At 49.2% G+C, this 25,480-nt stretch overlaps 1 protein-coding gene across 7 annotated transcripts; it reads right to left on the bottom strand.

Annotated features, from left to right (window-relative positions):
- Positions 1 to 402: 402 nt before the first annotated feature.
- Positions 403 to 22,097, bottom strand: arhgap44a (Rho GTPase activating protein 44a). Of its 7 annotated transcripts, none has more exons than XM_088316381.1 (22): positions 21,757 to 22,097; positions 16,500 to 16,539; positions 16,310 to 16,429; positions 15,599 to 15,675; positions 14,987 to 15,098; positions 14,828 to 14,904; positions 14,277 to 14,391; positions 14,139 to 14,207; positions 13,963 to 14,044; positions 13,357 to 13,484; positions 12,773 to 12,884; positions 12,448 to 12,529; positions 11,958 to 12,038; positions 11,649 to 11,762; positions 11,483 to 11,574; positions 11,095 to 11,281; positions 10,181 to 10,198; positions 9,888 to 10,073; positions 8,183 to 8,662; positions 6,331 to 6,476; positions 5,823 to 6,257; positions 403 to 3,440 (listed from the first exon to the last, which is right to left on the bottom strand). In XM_088316381.1, the coding sequence occupies exons 1-22, from the start codon at positions 21,807 to 21,809 to the stop codon at positions 3,298 to 3,300; spliced, it is 2,949 nt and encodes a 982-aa protein (XP_088172507.1). In that variant the 5' UTR covers positions 21,810 to 22,097; the 3' UTR covers positions 403 to 3,297. The 7 variants fall into 7 exon arrangements, 6 of the variants coding, with proteins under 6 accessions (XP_088172507.1, XP_088172508.1, XP_088172510.1 ...); XR_015846606.1 differs by adding an exon at positions 5,560 to 5,664 and having other exon boundaries at positions 3,329 to 3,440; positions 14,139 to 14,391; XM_088316382.1 differs by lacking the exon at positions 10,181 to 10,198.
- Positions 22,098 to 25,480: the final 3,383 nt, after the last annotated feature.

Raw genomic sequence — 25,480 nt, forward strand, 5'->3', positions numbered from 1 at the left:
CTAACATAATTGGCCAATTTATTTGAATAAAAATAGTCCATCACTAAGAACCTAAAATAAAGGCAGACTCTTTTACTATATTGTCAGAACTCGACATATGAAATGTTTGTCAACATTTACATTCAAGGACCGCATGCACCCACGCCATCTTTTTGAGGCTTTGACTGCTCACTGAGCTACGGTCCATCCTTTAGTCTTTTTTCTTTTTTTTCGGCGCGGGTGAAGGTGTCGTTATTGAAGCTAGATAACATTCTGTCGACAGCGCAGCGCGTAGTGGAGTTTTTAGCTGACACAAACTCAAACTAGTTGGCTGTCCTTCCTCGTTGCAATAATAACATGACACAACAATATGAATTAAGTTAGCTGCAAGCAACTCCGAGGTTTAAAAAAAAACACAAGAAGTGTGGCATTATTAAAAATGTAGAGTTTAATATATAGAGATCTGTTTATTTCTGACATTCTGATAAGGATTGCAGGTAGGCATCACAGTCCACACTGTGTTCCACTTGATATGCTGAGGACAGGAGAAGGATGGGGGGGGGGGGTCGTCACGGGGCTTGTTGTTTGTCTATCGGGAGGACGCAGCATAATCCACAGGCAACATCATCGACCTTTGACCTTTTCTCTTTTCAAAAACGTCATTTTGATCCACATTCTCATTCCTAAAAGTCTTCGCTGACCCCGAAAATGACAACGCTGGACACAAAACGATGAAAAAGCCGCGCAAGGTGCATGCTCTTTTTTGTTGTTTTTCACAATTCACTTTGTTTTCTTTCTTTTGTGTTCCACTGAAGCAATTGCAATCAAATCAAAACCTGAGCCAACGCCGGAGACAGCGGGAAGGTGAGTTAAGAAAGGGCATTAAAATGTTTGGCTGAAAGACATCCGGTAGAAAAAAAGTCAACAGATTTGTGTGTTTGTGGAGGGGGGGGATTGGGGGAGTGCGGGGGGGGTCTCTGTTGAAAATGGTGAGATTGTGTCATGTTAGTATCAATGCATGCGCGTTGTCAGAGGATGCGCCAAAGCTTTACAGTAATGTTCATACATGCAAGCTGATTGCATGAGCAGTATAAAAAAATAAAATAAAATAAAAATGTGAATATTTCTGAAATGTGTCACATTCAATCCGCCTCCTCGTACGTCAAATAAAGTCTGTATTATGCCCCAAAAAGCAAAGTGGGCGGGCACTTGCAATGTCGCCATTTAATCACCACAACTAACTAGAGAATTAATATCATGATCAGAAAATTCTCCAAAACACACACACACACACACTGACGTGTACCATACATCACTTTTACGTTTCCCCCATTCAAGAAATAACAAGAAATCAAATCTAAAATACAAGCAGCATTGATGAATGGGTCTCTGTTGCTCTTTTTTTTTTTGTAGCGCATCCTCAAAAATGATCAGCAAACTTGGACGTCAAGCTCTGATCAAATTGAATGGTGGAGGTTTAAAAAAAAAAAAAAGAGTTTGATCATTTGATTGGAGGAATTTGAAGGCCAATTATTTGTCACTGCTGCCACCTGGTGGTGGTTTACGGTAACTGCCTGTAGTGGGCAAAAGTGTGGGGAGGACCCCAAAAATTCACACATTTTCACTTCAGTGCACACTTGCAAAATTGATGATCTTTCTTTGCTTGCATGTTGGGGAAAAAGGCAAATTCTTTGAAAGTAAAAAACAGAATAAATGGCTTTCTCTCTACGTTTGGACACAGGTTGAAGTGTCACAAATGTAATTGCACTTAAGACATTTTTACCTCCCCTCAAAAAAAAAAAAAAAACAACAACCCTTTGAGTCTAATTTACTGTCCGGGTTGCAATGAATAATTCCGCTGCACCACTGGCGAAGTGTGCGCATTTTCCTTACAGTTTAAACTTCACACTTTGAAAGATGAGGCATTATTATTATTATTATTATTAGAGCACATTTTCAAAATGCAAAAACACACAAATAAATACGTAAATAAATAAATAAATAAAAGTGTCATTTTTGTTCAACGTGGGACAAAATAATGTCACTTTGTCCACAAGTGATAAATATCAGCACGTCAATACAAATAATGGAGATACGCCTCGCTCGCACCTATAGCTTTTTCTCTCAGATGTTCGTATATACATCTAGTTATGTACACTCTTTTTGTTGTATTTACAGTACACGCGGGGTGGGGGGGGGGGGTGTGGACGGAGCCTAAAGCACTTGAACGAGGTTATTCGAACATAAAAGGCAGTATCGCGTCGCGTCGTCCTTGTTTGCTCATTTCCTCAAATAAATACGGCTTGTTCAAATTGGCTTACACACAATTGGCTCCCCAAATGCTCCAGCAACATTTGACTCATTCGGTGCCGGTACAAAAAGTCAGTCCGTGCTCTTGATAATGTGTCAAAATTAGCAGACTTCCTCAAATAGTGGCCTCCGCTCAAATAAGAAAATGAAGAGCTGAGTAATGAGGAGACATTCGGCCAACGGACACGTTCTGTCTGCCGCCGGCGTCGACAGAGTGGGCCTCCACGACAGAAAAAGAAATAAGACACGGATTCTTTCCGTCCCTTCGGAACCACATCATCTCCAGAGACCAGGTGGTATCTGGAAAGCTGATTACACACAAGACAAAAAAATAATTGGAAGCTGAGTGTATCATCTGGTTAAGAAAATTAAACACCTTTCTCAAATAGACGACAAATCACACAGCATCAGCAGAGACGAGCCGGTATCTGTAAAGCTGACATTTAAGCAAAGGAGGGAGGAGAAAGTTGCCAAACATTTTCACAACAAAAGTCTTAGTTTTCAAATATTTGCAAATTTGCTGCCGGCTGCATCCTCCACTAAAGGAAAATAAATGCCCCCCTCAAATAGATGCTCGAACGGGCAGCAAACATGACCGAACAAAAAAAAACTGGCATTCAGTGGAGTTAAAAAAAAAAAATAAGACAAAGGCCACTATTGGAGGAAATTAAGCGCGGCAGCATGGAAGATACCTTCTAAAGCAAATGTATCACATCCTTGTCACGCTCAATGAAAGCAAGCAAGATCATAATCATCCAACTAAATTGCTCTTAAGGCAAACCGAAAATGAGCAACAACGGACCACCGCAACACAATAAATGAAAAGTAAATCAAGAAGAGATTCGCTGGCATCCTGAAGGCATCAGTTTGTCCCGAGTGGCATTTTGGTGGTTTTCGTTCAGTTCTGGATGCAGATGCGTCTTTTTCTTTCTTTTTTTTTTTTCTTTTTGAATGGATGAGGCCAAGTCGTGTGTTTGGCCCTCAGGCCTGTGGCGGCGATGAGGGACGTCATAGCGTGGTCGCCAGTCGCTCCTCCTCGTGCGGGGCCTCGTCGGTGGCGGGCGGGGCCCTCCTGCAGGGGGGGCCGCTGAACTCGTCGATGAGGCTGTCCAGATTGACATTGATGGAGGGGATTTCGTAATTGAAGATATCTAATGTGCGTGGCGACAGTCGATGAGAGGACGACAACCACGACAAATGGAACAATGGGATGGCCATGAAGTGGACAAAAAAAGAAATGAAAGAGAGCAGAAATGTTATTTGGGAGGGGGGAGATAAAACAGGCAACAAAATGTCCACCCTGCTTGGCTTGCTTTGAATGTCGCGCTCAAGTCCACCAGGACGCATTAAAAAAAAAACGGTCACATAATGTTACGTCACTGGACACTTTTGACGACAAAAGGCCAACACAAAGTGTGTGCACGTGTGAGACATCAGGTTGGCTTGGATGGACGCTCACGTGCTTCCCCATCTAAACCAGTTGTTCTCAAACTGGGGTGCCCGGTCCCCCGAGGGGCTGTGAGAAGTAACGCGGGGGTCCGCAAAATGGAACATCGTACGTTCCGACGTGGATAAATGACGACCAAGTGGGCGGGCGCCATCACGTCGGCAAGGCTCGGCCTCGCTGACTTTCCCGTTACGTGCAAAACTATGCGAAGAGGATTCCGATTCCTCGGCAGGAATGAAACTTTTTTTCAAGGGAGCAAATTTTGTCCGTTAGTCACAGTAAAAATATTGAGTTCAAGTCAACAGAATTTGGTTCCGTTCCGTTCTTTTAAACAGGCCATCTCTAAATTGCCACGGCAAAATGAATGTGGACCTTTTAGGGCTCGCAGTACCCCAAACGTTTGAGAAGCATGTTGGAAACACTTCCACGAAAAGCATTTGCTGAGCTCGGACGCTATTTGAGACGGACGGACTTGAGACTGAGCGTGGAAGAACGGGAGCAGCGATGAACTTGCCAACGTGGCAACCGGCCGAGACCGGACTGACTTTGCATTCGTAGTTTGGGATTTTTCATTCGTGTTCGTTTTTGCGTTTGGACTTTGATTTTTGAAATTCGGTTTCTTTTCACATCAAATTTTATTTTGTTTCAAAAATGTTTTAGTTTAGTTATAATAATTTTTTACTCTGAAGTCTTCATTCGTTGATATGGAGTACTTGCCGAGTGTAAGAAAAAAAACCCCCAGAAATCACAAAGCGTAAACTAAAATTCTCAAACTATCGTTTGATCTTCCTTCAATGCAATATCGAAATAAAAACATTGAAAATGAACTCCCAAAGATCACGCGTGATATTCGAAAACAAAGGACATTGTCGCTAGAATTAGAGTTAGATTTAGTTTTATAAGCCAAAGAGTACTTTTTCTACCCGAATGAATCCAGCATTCGTACGAAAAACTGACGTCGGTACCGTCATCGGTCAAGGATCATCTGTAATTGTTGTGGCGATGTCGGCCGCGAGCCATTTTTGGGTCTCGACCGCCAATGGAGAAGCAGCGGTAAAGCCACGAATATATAAAGCTCATCAAATTGAAGACTTTTGTTTCAAGTGAGCAAAAGTCCAAATCGGGAAAGAGATCAAGTCACGATTTGCCTCGCGGCATCTTGACAGAACATCACACCGCGGACATATCGAGACGCTCGTCGGGGCGAAGGTGCGCTCGGCCGTCGGCTCACACAAATATACGGAGAGAGCGCACGATGAGCCGCACGGCAAATAGGGACAAGCGCTTCCTCGGATGTTTCGGCAAACACGCGAGCCGCGAATACAGAAAGCCGACAATCCTCCACTCGTGAAACTGCGCAACAAACGTTTTGGGACGATCATTCCGGAGAAGACGAGTTACGAGTGTGCCCGTGCGACTTGAGTTCATCTCAAAGGTGACGAAAATGTTTGAGTTCAACGGCGCGAGTCAAGTCGAGGCACGGCAAACTCGGCCGTCGGCTCGCACGTCTGCTTTAGAGCGCCTCATTGTCGCGCCGTGAAACTGACCGGTTCCGCTGGGATGGCCGGTATATTTTGTAGTTATTTGCGAGCAGAGACTAGACCAGGTGGCATCCATCTTTTCCCGGTCATTCCAATAAAACTTTGACCGAGTTTGGCCGCATTGAGCTGATGCGTCCGCAGCTTTCGAGACGTTAACGCCAATCTTCTCTGCGGTGTGGCCAATTTACAAGTTGCAACTTTACAGGCCAAGGGTGAAGCTAGACAGGAAGATGCAAAGCCGGGTGAAAGGTCGCAGCGACAAACGAGCCGAGCTCAAGTCACCTATCGACGTTGTAGCAAGGAGGCGTCATGCAACAGAATCTGGTTTGGATGGCGTGATCGCGTTTGTCCAGAACGTGTACCTGCCCGCCGAGCCTTGTCATGCTTCTGCAAGGAAAAGGCCGCCGTCACTCAAATAGACATTCATTTGGGGACGTTCAATTCAAGCACGCCGTCCCGTCACACTCGTCCACCGTCTCCATTGGACAAAGCCACGGCCAGTCGGAACCAGGGCCGCCGCAGCGCCACCTGTGTCTGATGTTTACCTGTCGACATGCTCTCCCCCGGGGACAGTCCATCGGCAAGGTTCTGCTCCAGCGGCTGGGGCACCGGGACCAGGACGGGGACCGGAATCGGGACCGGCGCCGGGGCCTGGCTGACGAACCCGACAGGGATGGTGGGCGGCTGCGGCGGGGGCAGGCTGGGTCTCTGCCTGGGCTTGGGGGCGGGCCGCGATTTGGTAAGCGTCCCCGTCAGCGAGGGCGGAGACGAAAGGGAGTGGGGCGCCCCCAAGGGGGTCTGACCCGGGGAGGACGGGGGCAGCATTTGACCCGGACCGCAGACCAGTCCGTAAGGCGAGGGGGTGCCGGGCGGGGTGGGCGACAGGCTGACCGGTGACGGCTGACCCGTGGAGTGCTCGGACATGGCGCTCGTCGGACAGTACGGGACCTTGGGAGGCACGGGGGCCAACTTTTTACAACCTGGAAGCGCAAATCCAAAATTGTTCATTCATATTCCAAAGTCAATAACAGAAGACAAAGAGCTGAGGATGACCTTTGCGCAGGGTGTGCGGGCTGTGTTCTGAGACGTGGGGGCACTGACTGCTGCTCTGCGGACTGCAGGTAGGGGGCACTGTTGGACTTGCCACTTGGATGCCTTTGTGGCCAATGACAGGCGAGAGCTCTTTACTCTTCAGCGAACTGGCAAGAGCAGAAACATATTAAAATGAGTTTGAGCAGCCGTCGACACAAAAACAACCCTTCAAATTGGAGACACAGTGGCCCATGAGGAGAAAGTGGAAAAAAAAAAATAACTTGAGCGTTTATCATTTTACACATCTTACAAGTTCATTCGGCATCAACACGATAGAGCGAAGATTCATTTCTTTAAAGGTTGTCGTTGAGCCGAGGCTGTGAAAAAAATCTTCCTTCTTAAATCCCTTTAAAAACATCGGCGGTGCCTTTAAAATGTCACCCGATTGCGGAATAGTTTCACCTTCCTAAAGTTTTCCCGTTGAATAGTTTCACCTTCCGGTTGAGCTATTGAAGGGGGACCCCAAAAATGGACTTTTTAGTTGTTGTTGTGCGTAAATGAAAGCCAGTCAAGTGTAAAAATAACATCACGGACATTTTTAATAAGACACAACGGTTCTGGTTTGCAAAAGAAAAAAAAAGGAAAATATAAATCATGCCGAGATAATGGTCAAGTCAGAATCACACTTTTTGTGTTTCGCGATGAACAAAAAGGTGAATCAACATTTCTACTGAGATCATGTTTGGGGGAGCCACAAAACATTTCTCACACAAAAAAAGACGAAGACGGGCAGAAGAAGCCGAGCGTACGGTCGAGTGTCGGAGCACGAAGTACGCCCGGCTGACTCATCGTCGTGAATGGACGCCAGTCACATGGCGGCACGTGGCATCGAACCAAGTGTTGTCACTTGAGCTGCGCGTCTGCGATTAATAAGGCCGGGCTCGCCGAGCCGTGAGAGAAAAGGAGAACACGCGAGCCCGTTCTGACCGCCGCTGACACAAACATGACGCAACAATTCCCGCCGCGCAGTTAGCTTGAAACGCACGCGGCGTACGCGTGGCGATACTGCCGCATTCGGACGGGACGTTGCATAAGGTTTCTCTGCGCAGTCTCGGACAGCGGTGGGGAACATTTTCCTCATCGCGGACCTTCTCAATTGCAGACGGCCACGCTGACTTCATCAAATGGCACCATCTTGTGGCAAACAATCTATCACCGCTGATGTGAAAATATTCTACTACAAATGTTGCTAACCCGTTTGTGTTCAAATGGCCATCGCTTAAAATGTGATCGAACATTTCGATGCCCCTCAGATGCGAATCGTTAGCATCTAAGTGGCAGCGTTATCTGATTAGTAGCGAAAGGCCGTTTGCGTTTTCCATCATGTTAGCATCAAGCAGAGCTGCGCACTTGACCCTTTTTTGCCGGTCAGTCCCCCGCCCTCGGTACGGCTCCGGCCTCAACCCTCCGGACTTCTTCCTAAAAATTGGCGGCACCCAAAAATGACTTTTACTCTTCTGAATTCTCACTTGGTGGCTCAAATTGGTTCATTGCAGGACATTTGTATGTTGAAATCGTCCAAATGGAGGCACGTTTGACCTTCCCGGTAAAATCCTCCCCACTGCTCACATGTGCTGTTTTTCCTTTGCTGGGTGGCAAAATGGAGTCGCAAACGGTGCAATAAATACATTTCCAAGCTATTTGAGCGCCAGATGTATTTATTGTCTGACTAGCTGCGTGTAACGAGAGGTTACAATGTGCCAGGCGTGCCACTGGAAGGAGCCGGGAAAACGCAAAGAATGGCGAGCAGGCGAGGCGAGGCGAGAGGACGGACAGAGGGCGGCGCTCGCCGTTGGGGGTGTGTCATATTTACCTAGTCAGCCTGGGGAGTCCTCTCTCTCTGGCGCATGGACAGGCAACCCACGGCGGGGGCGGGGGCGCGGAGCAAGGGAGGCTAGGGGGGTTGCCGAGCGACTGCTCGTGGCGGGCGAGCACCAGGGGGGTTTTCATGTAGAGCGGCGGGGGGGCATGCGACGTATCGCCGGGCGGGCTGCGCTTGGGGAAGTGCAGGCAGCTGGGCTTGGGGTTGGAATTGATGTCGAGCGAGGAAGACGAGGAGGACGAGGAGGAGGACGGCAGCGGGGCCGGGGGGGTGAAGCCCGACCAGCGCTGCGGGGGCGGGGGCGAGGCCGGGGGCTGCGACTCGGGGCCCGGCGCCACGGGCCGAGCGCAGGGAGGGGGCTTGGGGTAGAAGTGGTGGTGGGAGGCGGCGGGGTAGGGAGGGGGTGGCCGGTCCTCCCCCGGGGGCGGGTGGGCATGAGAGGTGTCCGGCCGGTTGGGCGACATGTCGGAGCTGGAGATATTAAGAGAATAGACAGCACAAAAGACACAGCGCTGATGACTGAACAGCGAGAAGAAGCACTGGAGCGAGAGGAGGAGAAGCTGTGCGGATGGTCGGGAAAAGCGGGATGGGGGAGGGAGGGAGTGAGGCTGCGAGGGAGGGGTTAGTCGCTCCAAACCAAGAAGAAAAAAAAGAGAAAAGAAGCCTTTTAGGTGGTGCGCCAAGCTGGGCAAATTAGGGCTGAACCATTTTGTCATCATTGCCATTTGCTTTTTTTCCCTTCAATATCGCGATTGCGTTTTTTTTCTTTTCCCGCCGAAAGACAAAGACAAACACAAAACAATATCAGAGTTACCATCCACAAACGTTTCAGTCTTGAAGGTTTTGGCTTACGCTAAAACAAATGGCAACCTTTGCCATTTGAAAGTTGCATTCTGCGACATTGTTGATTTGAATCGGCGCGATTGTGCAGCCCTAATGCAAATACACACATAAGCGCAAAAGAAAGAAGCTGCCAAAGCCGTAAACGTGTGAGCCTGCGTCGCCTTGTGAGCTGCGAGGAGGGCGTGTCTCTGCAGCCACAGTGCGACACTCGGCAAAGGTGTGGCGAGCCGCGCGGCGCCGCTTGGAGCCCTCAAAGCGACGCGACCTGCTCGCGCTAGCCTGGCAGAGAAACACCCTTTCACGGGCTCAAAGAGCCACCGGAGCCATCTTGAGGCGGACTAATCATGTCAGCCCGTATTTCAGTCAGCACAAAAAAAAAAGAAAGAGCTGAATTAGCAAAGCCACGTTGATGTAAATACAGCGGTGCCTTGACTTACAAGCGACTCTCAAATGATCATTTGCCACGGAAAGAGACGGAAAATGGCATCCATCCTTTCCACCTGTTCCTCTACACTCTTTGACATCGAGCTTTATAAAAACACACACTAATATCATCGTCATCATCCAAAAGAATGTAACACGATACTGTCTTTGGGGCGTGGGAGGAAACTGATTACCCCGAGAAAAGCCACTGCTCACGTTTTTTTGAAGAATTGTTACCTCAAACATGCAATTTTTTCTTGCAACTCAAGCCAAAAAAAAACAAAAGACGTGCCTACTCTTATGTCAGGTCACTCGTAAGTCAAAGTACCACTGTATTAGTGCGCATGAAATGATGACGATGATGACGATGAAGATGTGTGAGGTGGAGAGGGTCAAAGCAGCAGTGGCAGCACAAGCAAGGCCGTCATACCTGATCCGTTCCATAGGGGGCGGCGTGGCGATCGGCGAGGGAGCAAACTCCCCGGCCTGCTCGGCGGCGGCGAGCGAATCGGCGGGCGTGGAGCAGACGCCCGGCGGGGTGGAACAGGTCTTGCGGGCCAGCGTGGACGAGCCCTTACGTGACACCCAGGAAGTATCCATGACCCGCACGCCCATGCTGGACACACACAAGCGGAAGCAATCAGAAGCTGCCGTGAAAAAGGACGACGCGGAAATGGGCATGTGGGAAAGACGCGGGGAAGGGGAGAGGCCATGATACAGTACCTTTGGATTTTCCTAATGCTGCGTTAGTAAGGGGGGGGGGGGGGGGGGAGAAGGGGATATGATGTCAGACACTTGCTTCATTTCCACACCGCTCAACAACATGCTGAGGACACACGAATGATGCGTTTTCATGATGAAAGCCATCACAATTGCATCATTTTTTTATCATCTTTCTACGGACCCGTTTATCCGTCACCACAAAACAGTGAACGCCTCCTTTTCTGGGTTGGCTATTCTTGGATTCAGCGAGTTCAGCTCAACGCGTTCAAAGTCCCTTTTTGTGGATCTCAGTGACATTTTTTTCTCTTTGGACAATGACCAAAGGCCTGGCCAATGGCAGCGGCATAAATGAAGTCAAGAAAGTGTGTTGAAGTGATCTGTTAGAACCGATCTTCGTAAATTGGGGCGGAGCACAGATTAGCCTGGGTTGATAGTGGAAAACACAGAGTCTTTGTCGGTGTTCGATGAAAGAATATTTTTTTCTTTAAAGTTTTTGTCAATATTGTAGCAACTCTATTTAAAAAACAAAGTCTTTGTCCACAACAAGGACGATGAGGCGATTCTCCATTTTGATGATTTTGGCAGCCTGCAGAAAAAGAGTTTGACACCTCAGGAGAATTTTGCCGGTTATTTTCCACCAGCTGGATGTGGTGTCGCCAGACTGTGTAGGATGGGAGAAATATTTCATGAGCAAACGAGGCAACGAGCGGCCACCTCAACGGGGCTGCGTCGCCATGGAGACAGAGTCATTCATTCATGGACCGCAGCCAGATGGGTGCTGTTCCAAAACCAGGGTGGGAGGGGGGGGAGGGGGGAAACACGTGACAGAAGCAAGACGGAGAAAATATGACACATTTTTCCAAAGAAAAATGCACAAGCGTGCGGGGGCGAGATGTGCGAAGCGCAGTCCTTACCCGTCCTTCTTGTAGAATTCCAGCATCATGTTGTCCGTGGCAACGCTGAGGGGGCGCCGGCTCTGGTCGTGGTGCGGCTGCTTGCGTTCCGACTGCTCCATGTCAGGGGACGGCATCGAGCTGTAGTTGGAGTTGTGGTTGGTGTGCACGGGGCTGCCGTAGCTGCCGGTCAGGTTGAATTCCATCTCTGAGAGGATTTTGTATGTTAGGACGGCAAACTGACAAACGGGCGCAAAATGCTGCTGTGCGTTTGTTGGCCACCAGGGTGCGCTAAAACATTTTGCAAATCCTTTCTGGATGGAATCATTTCAGTCGTCACGTTACGTCGTTCGCTGTCACCATCAAGTGCGAGGCAGTCATTTTTTGGTTCCGACATCGCCCAGCTCACCTCCGGGGAAGAACCAATCGGCGTGCTGGATGATGGGCTCGACGATTCCGACGATCTGCAGCGACAGCGTGGTCATCATCTCCGTCACGTCCCTGCAAGGACGAGCCACACGCTCGGAACTCCCGCCGCGGATGAGCTGGCCGTTGCTACGGTGACGTTTACGTACGGCTCGGTGTGCGTCCACAGTAAGTTGGGGCCGAGGACGATGGCCATGTTGCCGGGCGTCATCTTGTTGGCGTCTTGATACTCGCTCAGCTTGGCTAAGAATTTGACCAGATATCTGCGAGGTTCACACACCGGAAAACGAGTTGTCTGCAGAGGTCGGCGAGCGCACACAATCGGCAAGCCCGAAAGCGCAGTTTGAGCCGACAAACAAAGACGCCCGGACGCCGCTTTTATCTTCTCGGAGGTTCATCCGAATTGAATGTCCTCCTGCGCTCGACGCCGATAATAAAAATATGAGGATGTGACTGACCTGAAGTTGTTCAAGTTGTCTGTGGGCAGTTTCTCACACGCTGCCATTAATGCTTGTAGTCTCTTGTCCATATCTTGAATGCTGGCAAAAGACGAGGTCGATGTCTCATTTGGGTCACGTGATCGTTTCATTTGGGAAGCGACGGGCCCAAAAATCAGGCCTACAGAATTGATCAAGACCATCGAGCCAATCTTCCGACTCAGTTAGAAACGTTGCATCTTTTCACAAAACCCCCCCAAAAAGCACATTTGGCGGTCCGTTAACGTGGCATCGTCAAAGAGATTTCCTAGCACTGAATATTGAAAACAAACAACTGAGCGATCACATCTAAACCGGGAGAACAAAATGAAACTGACCGATGTCAGCGAAATGAGAAATATCTTTTTGGGCTCGACCGAGTTTGGAGGTCGATGAATGGCGGGTCCGAATAGGCGTACCTAATGAAGTGTCCGGCGAGCGTAGAGGAAGGCAAAGCGCGCGACTGACTCACTTGGACGCCCGGATCCACTCGTCGTAAAGCTCGGCGGTCATCAGCGGCTCGGGAAGTTCGCGGAGGTACGATTTCAGAGCACCTGCGGGTAAAAGAAAGGTGTCGTACCAAAAAAGGCTCTCCGGCAAAGAGATTTTTTTTCTTTCCAAAGGATATGCAATTATCACGTTTAATTGACTCGAGTGAAAAAGGGACTCCATTGAAAATTGGATCCGACCATTCCATACCCCCAAAAAACAACAATCCAACCCACAGTACGTCTCCTTTCAAAGAAGACACAGTCGCCATGGAAACGATGTTGGATGTTGGTGTGGGTGTAGTGAACCTGCGATGGCGTGCGGGTCAGAGGAGTACTCCTGCACATCGAGAACGCCGCAGTCCAGGGACGCTTTCAGCTTCTTCAGTTTGGAGGCCGACGGAGCCACTCGGAAGAGGCCCTGCACGCACGCACGCACATTACGTAAGAAATGAAACACAAAGTCCCTTAAGAACATCACATGACATTTTCTTCAACAAAGACGGCGAGTTTGCCGTTATTTAGACAGTTGGTGCCGTTGTGACCAAATTTGTTTGAAAAATAAACTTTGGTGTGGAAAAAATGTTTGTCTTGAGTTCCAAATATGGTCGTTTCTCGGGCTTTTTCGAGATTTTGTCCAGTTGCGACTCCATTCGAACTTTGACTAGTTTAGAGATGAATGACAATTTTGCAAACGTTTTTTTCTTGAATATTGCGGCTCCATCCAGTCAGACGGATTCCGGAGTCCAAATTTGACGTGTGATAAAAGTCCGATTGTTGAAGCGTCCATTTCTCTTGTGAGCGAGCAGATTTCATTTTAAGATGCTGCAATGTTCAAGTTCAGCAAAACGATGTGGAGCAACTCCACACATGCAAAAAAAAAGCCGACTTACCTCCTCTTGCATGCCGCACTCCAGCAACATGGTGACACACGCTTCGATGGGGAAGGCGATTTCTCGCCCGCTAATGTTCAGGTGCTCCTCCAGAGACTTGCCGAACGACGGCTTCTCCACCCACGCCTCTGCATGGTCACATGGTGAACAAAAAGATATTAGCGCAACCTCCGAGCCGCGAAGGAAATCAGGATTTCTAAAAGGATTCTTTTGCTGACGTACGAAGAAATGCTGGAGCAGTCAAAACCACAAACTTGACACTTTGAAATGAAGATGGCGCTCGTTTTGGTAGAGAGGAAGAACCTCTCAGGTTTGAGAAGATGAAGAAAGTGCCACGAGTGTCAGGCGATAAAGTCCCGCTTTGACACAGAAAAACGCTCACTAAAAAGCTGAAGCCCAATTTTTGTTTGTGGTAATAATTAAAGGGAATAAAAAAATGTGCTTCAACTGCTTGGGGGGGGTGGTGGTTGTTTGGCAAACCCGGGCTGACGATTCAATTTGCCGTCAACGAGATCTTGCTTCTGGTGCAGAATGAGGCCAGATAATGGCACGCGCACGCACACGCACGCACACGCACGCACGCACACGCACGCTGTGAATGCTGACCTTGATGCGCTTTAATTTGGGGCAGAATCCCGTTTAGAATCTCCAACGACTTCCTGTGATATTCCGCTTGTGTCTCGATGAGCTGCGGATGGGAAGAAAAAAAAAAAAAAGACAAATCCTGACGTCGCTCAACCGCGGCGAGAGAATGCGAGCGGGCACCGCTCTACCGTACTTACTGTCTGAAAGTAATTTGCATGGTCAATTTCTTTGGCCACAAAACTGTACATATCGGCCGACAGCTGATCCTGAAACAAGAAAAGCCACAAGGAGCGTCGTGAACGGTCCAAAAGAGAACAAACGGAAGCGCGTCTGACCCTGCAGATCTCCATCCGAGTGGCCGCCTCCTCCATCTCCTCTCGGAGCGACTCGGACTTGGTACCGGGCTGGAGGGCGCTCGGGTGGCTCGACGACTTGGACGACTGATGGAATCTGCCGGAATTTCACACGAAAATGTGAGAAGACCTTGCGGTCTTCCGGCTGAAGCCAAGCCTCTCGTTGCCAATTTCAAATTCTGCTTTGGACATTCGGTCAAGTTGTGTTTGTTGAGCGTTTGGTGCTCTGTGACGCGCGACGAAAGGACGTGGCCCGGGTCACAAGGTGGTCGCAATCCGTCCAACCCCAAAAAAAAAAAAAAAAAAACGGGCCAAATTGAACCGAAACGGTCGCGTTGAAGCAAAATGGCAGAATTTGCGTCTTTTCACGACTTGTTGAGACTTTTTTTGCCTTCATACGTGAAAGTGGCTGCTGGCTTCAAAAGAATCGCGGCCAATTTCCGAGGCTGACGCCAGCGAATGGGTGACGAGCGACCATCACGAGAACACCATGGACAAATTATCAAAGTGAAATTTCTTTCTTTTTTTTTCACCTTGTGCGCGACGAGTCCATGTCCAAGACCAGCTTAGCTAAGTGCTTTCTTTGTTTCTGAATGTTGGGAATGTCCACCTAAGAAGAAGCGGAAGGCGAGACCAAGACGTTAGAAGTGAGTCACATGACGTTCGTCGGCACGGCGGTCAGCGTCCGGCACCTCGGCGAGCGCGTAGAGCGGCTCGACCACGTCTCGCTCGATCTGGAACTCGAAATCGATGAGCTCCTGGGCCAACTTCTCCTCCGTCTCCCCGCACATCTTCAGCATCTTCCTGTTCCCGCAAATCCGGTACAATTAACGTGCCGACCGTGATTCCGTAGCAGGCGAATAAAAATAAAAAACGATTTTGGAAAGTATTGCGCGCAAATAGTTGCGTGTCCGCAACGTCTGCCCAAATCATACAATCGAGTCAATTTTCTTATTTTTGAAAATGTGTCTGCGAACGAGACACGCCAAGGAACTACGTTGGAGTGATTGAACTAAACTGACCAATATTGTGTCTGGCTGAAAAGCAGTGCTTTGCCGCCATCTTGTGACATTATAAACATTTCAATTCATCGGATTGCTAGTTGCTTTTATTTAGAAATTTGTCGGTAGCCTAAAAAAAAAATAATATAAAAAATGAGAGCGACAAATTTGGCAACACTGAGCTTTGTAGCAAAGCCATCGCCCTGCTGCCGGTTGTCATGGTAACAAAATTCCCCAAAATTTCAAGTACGGTCTGACTGTTTGCAGAGGGAAACGTGAGGAAACATCGATCGGTGGACGTACCCCAAGAGGGAGTCGTCTCCCAAGACCGCCGCTCCCTCCACAAGGTTTTGGGCCAGGATGCTGAGGGGAAGCTTTTTCTGAGACAAGGAGCGAGAGAGACAAACACGGCATCTGTTGGTATACACGAGAGAGGCAGACGGCCTGAGAGGGGACCGTCAGGGCCATCATTCACGACGACCTCTCACACTTAACATGGGAGGCGACCTTCCCACACGCACTTCGGAAACACCGTCACAAACAACCGAGTCGCTCTCATGCGTGCACACAACCGAGAAATACTTTCAAACGCTCTCACACATCCGAGTACTTATGGAAAACGCTCTCACATGAATTGTGCATATAAAACACTCACAAATACTGAAATCTTCTCACATGTGGAATTGCTCTCACACATTTATGAAAATGCTTTCACATAAACAAATCTTACTGAAACGCTCTCACACACACACGACTGAAACATGTTCACAAATGCTACATGCTCTCAGAGTGAACCGGAACACAAGCACAACTCTAGCTTGTACGCTCTCACACAAACGCTCTCATTCAACACTGAAACGTGCACTCTCGCATGCAATACAGGAAAAACTCACACATTCCACTGAAACACTCTCTCATGCTCAACTGAAATGCTGACACACATTCCTGAAGCACTCTCTCAAAGTCCAACATTGAAACGCTCTCACACTAATTATACGTTGCCACGGTGCTCACCGAAGGCGACTTGACGGATTTCTTCTCGACGTCGGCGCCCTGCTGACCTTGCAGGCAGGCCGTCAGCTTCTTGTGAGTGCTGTGCGTCACTTGTTTGACCAGCTCCAGACGCTTCTCCACCTGCGACACGCACACGCTTGAAAGGCGCACACGCTTGCAACCGCGCACGCCAACATGTGCACATTCTCACCCGCAGGAGGTCATCGCTTAACACCTCGGTTTTCTCAGCCCTAAAGACAGAAAAGTGGCACGTTCAATCAAAAGTCGACACACCCCTGTTCAAATGCCACGTTTTTGCCATAGAAGACCACAATGTCTTTTTCAAATCTCTTTCGAGTAAGCAAGTGAGATAATGTCGTTGCACAAGTGTACACACCCTCTAATAATCAGAATGACCATCTGGGATTCAAACTCACGTCAGCACACAACTTTTAAAGTGCCTCTGATGAACCTCAAAAAAAAGTTCAGCTGTTCTAGCAGGCTTTTTTTTTGCCTTGCCTCATTCGATGGCGCCAAAGAAACAACACGCGTCCATATGACAACGTTGGTCTGATACATTTACATTCTTGTTAATTCCTTGAGTGTGACTTTCCATCCATCCCTTTTTCCAAAGCACGTATGGTGTTGCTGGTCGCCAGGGAGTTGGAGTCTATCGTCACAAATTGGAGAGGGAAGGTGGTCACCAACATTGCAATGGTCAGCAGGTTTCGTCACGACACCGAATGTCATTCAAGTGCGAAATCAGAACCGCGCCCAAAATGCACTCGCTCTTCTATCAACATGGCAAGAGGCGCGCCTCGCTTGACGCGAAAAAATAAAATGACGGCTCACCTTCAATTGTGCGGGCGGACCGAATGCAATCGGCTTTCCCCGTCCTTAAAAGGCACAGTGACCCGAACCAAGTGGACTCATGCCTAATGGACCTTCCGAGGAGAAGATAAGGTGACCTGTTAAAAGGAGTCAGTCAATCGTCTTGTGGAGTTCAAACTTCCCCCGCCGCTGCACGTTGGTGTGTGCGCAACAGCGTCCTCCGATCGGGCCGGACCGCCACATCAAAGGCAGCCGACAATAGAATGTTTCGCCGCTTCATCGTCCGAATGACGAGTCTTCCTCGCCAGTAGTTGGCGCTACTGCACATGTTGGTGTCCAACATAAAATGATCATCAAACTTCACAAGAGTGAAAATGAATTGAACATTTTCCAAAATGCCAAATCAGAACATCTGGGAGTCAAACGATGGTCGGGCTGCTTTGAAGAAAAATTCAAGAGCAGATTGCTGCCACAAAGAGAGCAGGCGACCAAAATAATGGCCAGAAATTGGGCACACCGCTTCGGGAGGATGTCCGGCTGAAAATGCAAAATCCTCGTGAGCTTCGCTTTCCAGAATTTCATCGTTGCAGTTCAAAAGAAATGAAGGCAACTTTGGAGATTGGGTGAGTGTTTGTGACCACGTTGAGGCCGCGACTGTATTTGGAACAACATCTCGGAGGCGAGCGAAGCGACGTGTCGTGTCTTCATTATTGGAGGCGAAGGAGTCCCGCGAGGAAAGCAAACATGCGGGAGACGCGCCAGTCGTGTGTGTGCTCATGACGAACGCCGACCATCTGCCACTTTGCCGCCATTCCTCTACCTGAGGCGGTCGATGACTCAACAGAGGCGCGTGTCGCGTGCACATTTGCCAAGTGGAAAAGCTGCAATTAATCAGCCGAGCATTCAACACATTTATACTTTGAAGTCCACGGCAAATATTTGTCCCGCCACTGATCAGAGCAACAAAACTTCCTCGTCCACGTGACTGTTAGCTAGCTAGCGGCGTCATGCGCTAAAAGCGCCGCACACATTTGGACGTGCTTTCTTCCAGGATGTGTGCGTTGGTCAAGCGTGAGCAGCGCCGCGAGGGCTCAGCAGCCAGTTGACCAACGGTAATTTAGAGAGCGAGAGACATTCCTTACATAACACAACACAAGACAACACGTGTTGTTTTACGCTGCGCGCAGATGCGCCATGGAAACGACAAAATGTGGCTTGGAATGCGCCCACACGGCGGTGAGACGTTAGCGTGTCTGTCTCACTGTTCAAATCTCGACGGCGGCCTTTCGGTATGCACTTTGCACCCAAACACACACGTTAGCGTGACGCTAGCACGTATGATGCTAATTGCGTCATTAAAGAATAATTGTCGAAACGTGTCTTTCAAAAGTCAAAAAGTCCGTTGGGATGCACGCTCCAAAAGGGAACAAAATGTGATTTTTCTCTTTGGCCAGACTCATGATTCTTCTTCTTGGAGGCCATCTGAATATTTGCTTGTCGCTCCATTGACCCTCCGTGGGAGTCGTTTCATGAGCGTTTAGCCATATTTAAGGACACTAAAGGTGACAAATGTCTTTCTGGACTGCAAGGGCTTACTAGTTGAATTGTTGTGCTTTGACTAACCAATCAGCAGGTGGAAAAATGCCCCCCCCCCCCCCCAAAAAAAGGGGGCGAGCGCTCTGTGAAGACGAAATTGGAATCTGACTGAAGTTGAAATTATGCACGCAAGTCCCCAAAAACAAAAGGAAGTGTAAATCGTCTTCAAAAGCACGTCCAGCGCGTTCACGCGGCACTCCTACAAATAATTTGGAGACATGGCCACATAAAGAGTCGCAAAAATCGAACATACGCGACCAAAAATAGTCCATAAACGAGTGTGGGCAATAAATTCCTCTCCTTAATTCATATAAGAAAATCAGAACCGAGGTTGTCAATGTAGCTCAGCGCTTCTGCTCATTTTTCGAGCCGCTAAAAAGGCCTTGCTGGGCCTCCGCGCGCACCCATGGGTCCGAAACGGCCGGGGAGCGAAGCGAGTGGAGCAGAATGATGGCCGCGGGCCTCAGCAGGGTTCCGCACGGCCCGAGGCACTCGCTGGCATCGCAACCAGAGCCAGCAACAGGACGTCTCGCTTCGCCCCCCTCGACCAGGGAAGAGAAACAGAAAAAGCCACTTTACTTTACAAAAACGTGGACAAATTGGAAAAAAAAGGGAAAAAATCTGCGCGTCTTATACTGGCTTGAGCAGGCCAAATGTTTTTTTCCATTTTTCTCGACCTCAAGAATGTGATGAAAAATGCATAAAATGAGTTTGAGCACTTAATGTTGAATTGCTGTTCACCAGTTTTGTGCCGCACTTGAATGATATTTTTGCGCAAAAGAGCCTTTTGCTCCGGGAAAAAAAAATATCACAGTTTGTGTTTATTTTGTTGTTTGCTGCAAACTATTTGTTGGGTTAGGAGAGATGAATGAGCAATGAAATATTAATACGGAGAGCACGTATTCCGTCCACATTCAAAGTCATCACGTGAGCCGCTGGGCGCGCATCACGCAGGTGAGCGCGTTTGTCTTTTGGGTGACAAATGACCGACGGCCTTTCTAGGTGCAAGGTGACGAACATTTGGGCTGAGGCCTCAAAAAAAAAAAACGAGAGGACGCAATTGCACGGCCCCACGGGAGACCGACTGCAAGTAGGACAGCGAGTTGGCACGGGTGAAAATGAGGTTCCGTTAATGGTGTCATCTTTTAGGCGGCAACGGCAAAAAGAACGCTCGTGCGCTTTCGCGAGCTTGCGAGCGGACACAAGCGTGACAAACTCGAATCACTGAAGACGACTTCGACGCGACTTCACCAAATCGCAAGTTTGAGTTCTCGAGAGCGACGTGACTTGGCATCCGTGGCCCGACAACCGATTCTGATCCCGATCAGAAGTGAAACAACTCGATTGATGGAGCACTTTGAAAACAACCTCTCACGCGTCTCATCGTCGAGCGAGCGGCGAGCACGCGTGGCTACACGTCCTCCGGCGTCCAACATGGCTTCACGCGGGCCATTGGTCAAGTGTGAGATCACATGACACGGGTGTCACCTCGGATAGCCGGAGAGATGCTGACGCGGCGCACCCGACCCAAAGACGCACACACCGAAGGACCTTCAAAATCACCGACTCACCAGCGCACGCCAAAGACAAATGCGACCGACCGTCTTCATCGTTCCGTTCGGAAACAAAAACACACAAAATGTCCGTCACGTTTCCAACCAAGATGGCTGAGCTAGAGGAAGGTTTCCTTCCCCAGCGACGGCGCCGCTCAGCTGGAGAGACTTCAAGACGTTTCTCGTCGCTCCAAACGAAACCAGGATCACGTCTTTATTTCAAACAACAACCTCAAAGTTTTGGCTTCATAATGTCAGTTAGCGGTAATGCTAACATACAGCTCACTCACATGCTAACAATTAGCGCTCAACCATGTTAGCATAGCAAACAATTAGCATCGATGAGCTCATCTGTGTGTGAGAATGCACAAAAGTCACCTTTGAAATAGGACTGTCGATATTTGCTCAAAGAAGCTTCGGACTCCAGCTCTGATGTCACTCTTTAAGCCACGCCCCTTAAAGGCACACATTCAACACACATACTATACCGTGTGTACAGGAATTTGTAAACTTCACGCAGACAATCCAGAGGGCGCAAACTCTGACTGAGACCCCTTCCTCCTCCCTCCCTTCGTTCTTCTTTTCTCGCTTGACACAAACATCAGCATCTCACCAACACACACTCGCCCTCAATTTCTTGAGTCACACACACACACACACAAAAGGAAAGCAACCTGAATGGGAAAAAAAAGCCTGTCGTGTGTTGAGCAAGTCACTTTTAAAAATGTTGAGCCACACCTCCAAGTATATGAAAGGGGTCGCATGCAGAAGTGCAGGGGGGGGGGGCAGTTATGGGCCAAGGCGAAAAAAAAAAAGAAAGAAAAGGGATGTTTTTTTTGTTAAGTGCATTTCCACCTGCTTCACATTCACATTGTGATGGTGCAGCAACTGGGGGGGGGGGGCAGTATCTTGCTCAAGGACACTTCGTCATGGTCACGTGTACATCCTTGCTCGAGCTTTTGTGTCTTCCTGCACTTCATTGACTGACGCAGAACAAACACGACCTTCAGCAATCCTGACATCCCACAAGCGTGGGGGCGTGAGTGGAGGTGGGGGGGGTGCATGGGGGTGGTTCCCCTCCAAACAGCTGACTGCGTGATGAAAACATTGCGCCATCTTCTTAATGCATCACCTCAAAAACACACACGCCCGCGTGTTCAATCGACGCTCACGTGCGTGCGTTTTTTTGCAGATCGGAGGCATTTCCGTGGGCAGGCTGTGGTGGTGGGGGGGGGGGTGTATTGCGCCTCCCACACGCTGCCTATGCGGTAACACGTTCCGGTGGAACGCACGCACACACGCGTGCGTGTGCACGTACATGCACAGGCAACCGGAGTGCATTTCATAACGCAATCACATTGATCTGAATTAGGCGACGAAACGGGAAATTAAAGGCAAAAAGGAGGAGGAGGAGGAGGGGGAGGGGGAGGGGGGGCAGTCTTGCAGAATGGCGCAAACGAGCTGCGCCCACCCTGGCGCGCGTCTTACCTTCCCACCGTTTGGTTGGCGAGCTGCCTCATCCGATTGAACTGCTTCTTCATCTTGAATTGAGCCACGATCAACGCCCACTGCTCCGCATTATTGCAACGAAAGGATGGCGCTTAAAAAAAGTCAAAAGCGACAAAAACGCTGCACGTTCTAAAGAGGCGCAGCCGCACCAAAGTCCAAGTCCCTCTTTTGCGGTCCTCATCGCCTCATGCGTCCACACCCAAACGTGCAACTCGCGGCTCCATGTTCCCAAAAAGCGGCGTGAGGGTGCAGCCAGCTCACAAGCCGACCGCCTGCCTGCGAAAGGATGCCCGAGCTGCACACGGCCGACACGCACACGCACACGCACACGCACGGAAAGAGAAAGCAAGCAGCCGCGCCGCAATGCATTGTGGGAGGTGGAGTCTGGCCGACAACAGAAGCTGTCAGCATTTGCGCTCAAGGCTCCTACGTCATTATTCTTTGCTCCATCAAAACTTTATCAGATAAAAATATTTATCAATGGCCACTTCATTCAAAAACAGGATACAGATTGATAAATATGTATCTATCAGTGGTAGTAGATTTCTATATTCTTCATTGATCATACAATTGTTTCTTTACTACTTTAGAGCAAGTTCTGTCATCAATTTCTTTTTAACTAATTATTTTTAGCACGTTCTGACGACAGTAGTAATTTTGCTTCATTCGCATCAGGTGCGCTCTTATTTCCCACCTAACTTTAGAAAGCTAATACTGCCATCTGCTGTATTTTGTGTGTGACTGCAACCAAAATGAACACGACAGCTATCGGGGCAATTTGTGTGAACGCTGAAAAACGAAACCAAAACAAACAAAAAAAAGTCAAACAATTTCAAGTGTGACGATGCAGACGGCCGCCTCCAATCATCCATCACTCGTTCAATTCCCGTTTTTGCTGCTCGGGGCTCAACTGTCCACAAGAGGGCGGTGTTGTCTCGAATGTGGAAATGAACTTTTTCAAACCACGACACGAGACGACATGAGCTGGATTTTTGGATACAAGTTTTTCAATAAAACGTCGTTTGGTTGAGCACCAACGGGAGAAATGAGCGAAGCACGTCACGTGACGTCACTTCACAACAACAAGCAATCGTCATCTTCATTTTCAGTGGCACACATTTTTGTAACATTCGGCAGTCAGGAAGCCGTGGCATCGTACTCAGCGCAAGTTAATACGTAACGAACCAACCGGTGGGCCACGCATCAGCGCCACCAGCGAAACGAGGCCTCACAGCGAGAGCGAGGCAGAGGAAAGATTGTTGCTTTCCTCCCATTCATCTCCCGTGCGCCGCGGAGGATCCCTCGGCCTTGATCTCAGCTTTTGACCTCCCGTCAGATCATTTGTCATCATGAGACGATCTGGTCCAGATGCAACAAACTCCGTCACCAACCCCCCACATGGCCAAGCCGACGTCCACCCCGCCACTTAACTTGCCAACAATCGCTCTTCGTTGTGCTTGGCCATCGAGTGGACGACTTTGGCGAGGGGAAAAAGTCACAAACACCAACAGGATAGAAACGTGTGATGGAAACACACAAATACACCAAACAGAAGCACACAGAAAGCATGCAAGCAAAACACTCACGCGCAACAAAACACAAGTCCCGTCCATATGCCGGCCTCGAATGAAAACAAACACAGGGAGGCGCCGGAGCACACCTTTTATCTGGAGACGAATGCAGCGCGCGTGCAAACGAGCGTCATGAAGCAAAGGTGAGAAGAGAGGTCAACAAAGTCATGACCTCACACTGCGTGCACGCAACGTCTCGGAGATGGAAACTTTTTTTATTTTCCTTTTGTTGCGAGCAAAACTTTTGACACTTACGCGCTTCCGAGGATCATTTAAGCTGGCGCTCCAAAATCCGCGTTCGCTCATCGTGTCGACTTTCGCTTGGATTCCAAACATCCTCTCAATACAGAAACGACAATTTTTATGAATGCGGCCGGAGGGTCGTGGCCGGAACCGTAGCGAGATCGCGGCCGGACGACCGGGGACTGACCGGCAAAAAAGGGTCAAGTGCCCAACTCTGCAAATGACCCAACAACTCCATACGGGACTTTTCTCTCCAATTAAAATACGAAAGATTCAACAATCATGATACGATAACCCGATATGATGCAATATGCAACATAACCATCTTTTTTATTTTAAAATGGTTGACGTGAGATCGACAAAAGTTGAGCGTGAAGTCGAAAAAGTTTCAAGCAAGGTCATAAAAATCAGGCCAGTGTGTGTCAGGTCATCTGAAAATCTCTTAGGCCAATCAAAGTCGCTCGAAATGGATTTGTGCCTTTAAAGTGCCTGATCTGGATTAGCGTCGCCGCATCACGGACTGGCGCCATGAAAAAGTCGGCTCGCTCACCTGGGCTTTATTTTGGCAAGAACGGCAGCCGCTAAGCCCGCGTGAGCCGTGCAACCTGCCACCGGGTTTCCGGCCCGCCACGGATCAAACCATTTGTGCGGGATCAGGAGAGGAAATCCTCTCAGGCGCTGCGCAGCTTCTCCTTGAAACGGAATTGAGAGACTTTTGAATCGGCCTTAGCCGCAGTCAAAGACCTTAAGCCACGTCGTGATCCGCGTCTCGGCCGACCCGACAACCTCGCCGTTAGGCCGAGGGCTTCGCACCTGGCCGACCCGCTTTCGGTGCGACTCGGGCCCGATGAGCCGCCTTCAGATGGCCGACGTGTGACCCGCCGTCGACACGGCAGCGGGCGCTTTCGACAACTTTACCGCTCCGTAACGCTCTCCTCCATTCGCCGTGAACGACAAAGCGGCGGCCGCTGTCCACGGCGGGACGACAAAAAGCGGAAACGCGAGGCTGCAGAGGATCGCGATGCGGCCCCCGCGAGGTATAGATGATCGTTCACCTCGGACGGCCGATCGCAATTGTGACAACACGAAGCATAAAAGCAGCCAGAAAAGTCGAAAGCGCGGCGAAGAAAGTCAAGTGGGTTGAAGCTTTTTGACGACGACGACATGAAAACACTCACAATGAGCACGGAAGAGCCGAACACCGCACGTGGGAAACGCGACTGACTCGCAGCTCTTGATGTCACTCGCTCGGCCAAGCAACACAAAAGCACACAAATACTCGACAACGTGTTTGCGTGACTTTCACAACCTTTTTTTTTTGTTATTCTCTCCCATTATTTGTTCACATTTCAGATGCACCTCAGGTCAATTCTTTCTGCTCGGCAAACACCGACCATGAGCTTCATGTATCTTCCGTACGGCCGCGCTACACTGCCCCCGTGTGGCCAAAGCTGGAAGGAGCAGCACAATGGCCACGGAGAGGCCATCCATTTTCCCGACCGCTTGACTCATTCTTTATATTTGAACGCACGAGTCTGAGAAGCGCTCGACGTGCGCACGCGCCATCATCGGAAAATGTCATCCTCGTGCCTTCTTTGGCGTCAAATCTCGACCACGTACGGCAGCAAACAAGATTTGGCCGAGTTCTTCAGGCACATTCTGTTGCTCAACATTTTTTTTTCCCGGCACGCCTCAGACAAAACAACTCGACGCAAGCATGCGCATGCGAGTTTGCAGTTAATTGTTGTGTTGTTCACGTGGCGGTTGCCGAGCGTTGGCATGTCAACAAACGTGTGAAGCAGGTACAAAAAGTTACAAGCAGTTTGCTTGAAAATCAAAAGATTGAATTTCTTTCGCCATTGGCTTTCCTGAAAATTGCATCACTCAAC

This window comes from Idiotropiscis lumnitzeri, chromosome 15 (assembly GCF_059441095.1).
Source record: "Idiotropiscis lumnitzeri isolate Australia: NSW breed Sydney's pygmy pipehorse chromosome 15, RoL_Ilum_1.0, whole genome shotgun sequence".
Taxonomy (NCBI): domain Eukaryota; kingdom Metazoa; phylum Chordata; class Actinopteri; order Syngnathiformes; family Syngnathidae; genus Idiotropiscis; species Idiotropiscis lumnitzeri.

Coding starts and splice junctions, on each gene's coding strand:
- arhgap44a (XM_088316379.1), bottom strand. CDS start 21,809: ATGAAGAAGCAGTTCAATCGGATGAGGCAGCTCGCCAACCAAACGGTG. Junction 8,663..9,887: donor CCCCCTATGGAACGGATCAG/GTATGACGGCCT, acceptor TAATATCTCCAG/CTCCGACATGTCGCCCAACC. Junction 6,477..8,182: donor GGACTCCCCAGGCTGACTAG/GTAAATATGACA, acceptor TGCTCTTGCCAG/TTCGCTGAAGAGTAAAGAGC.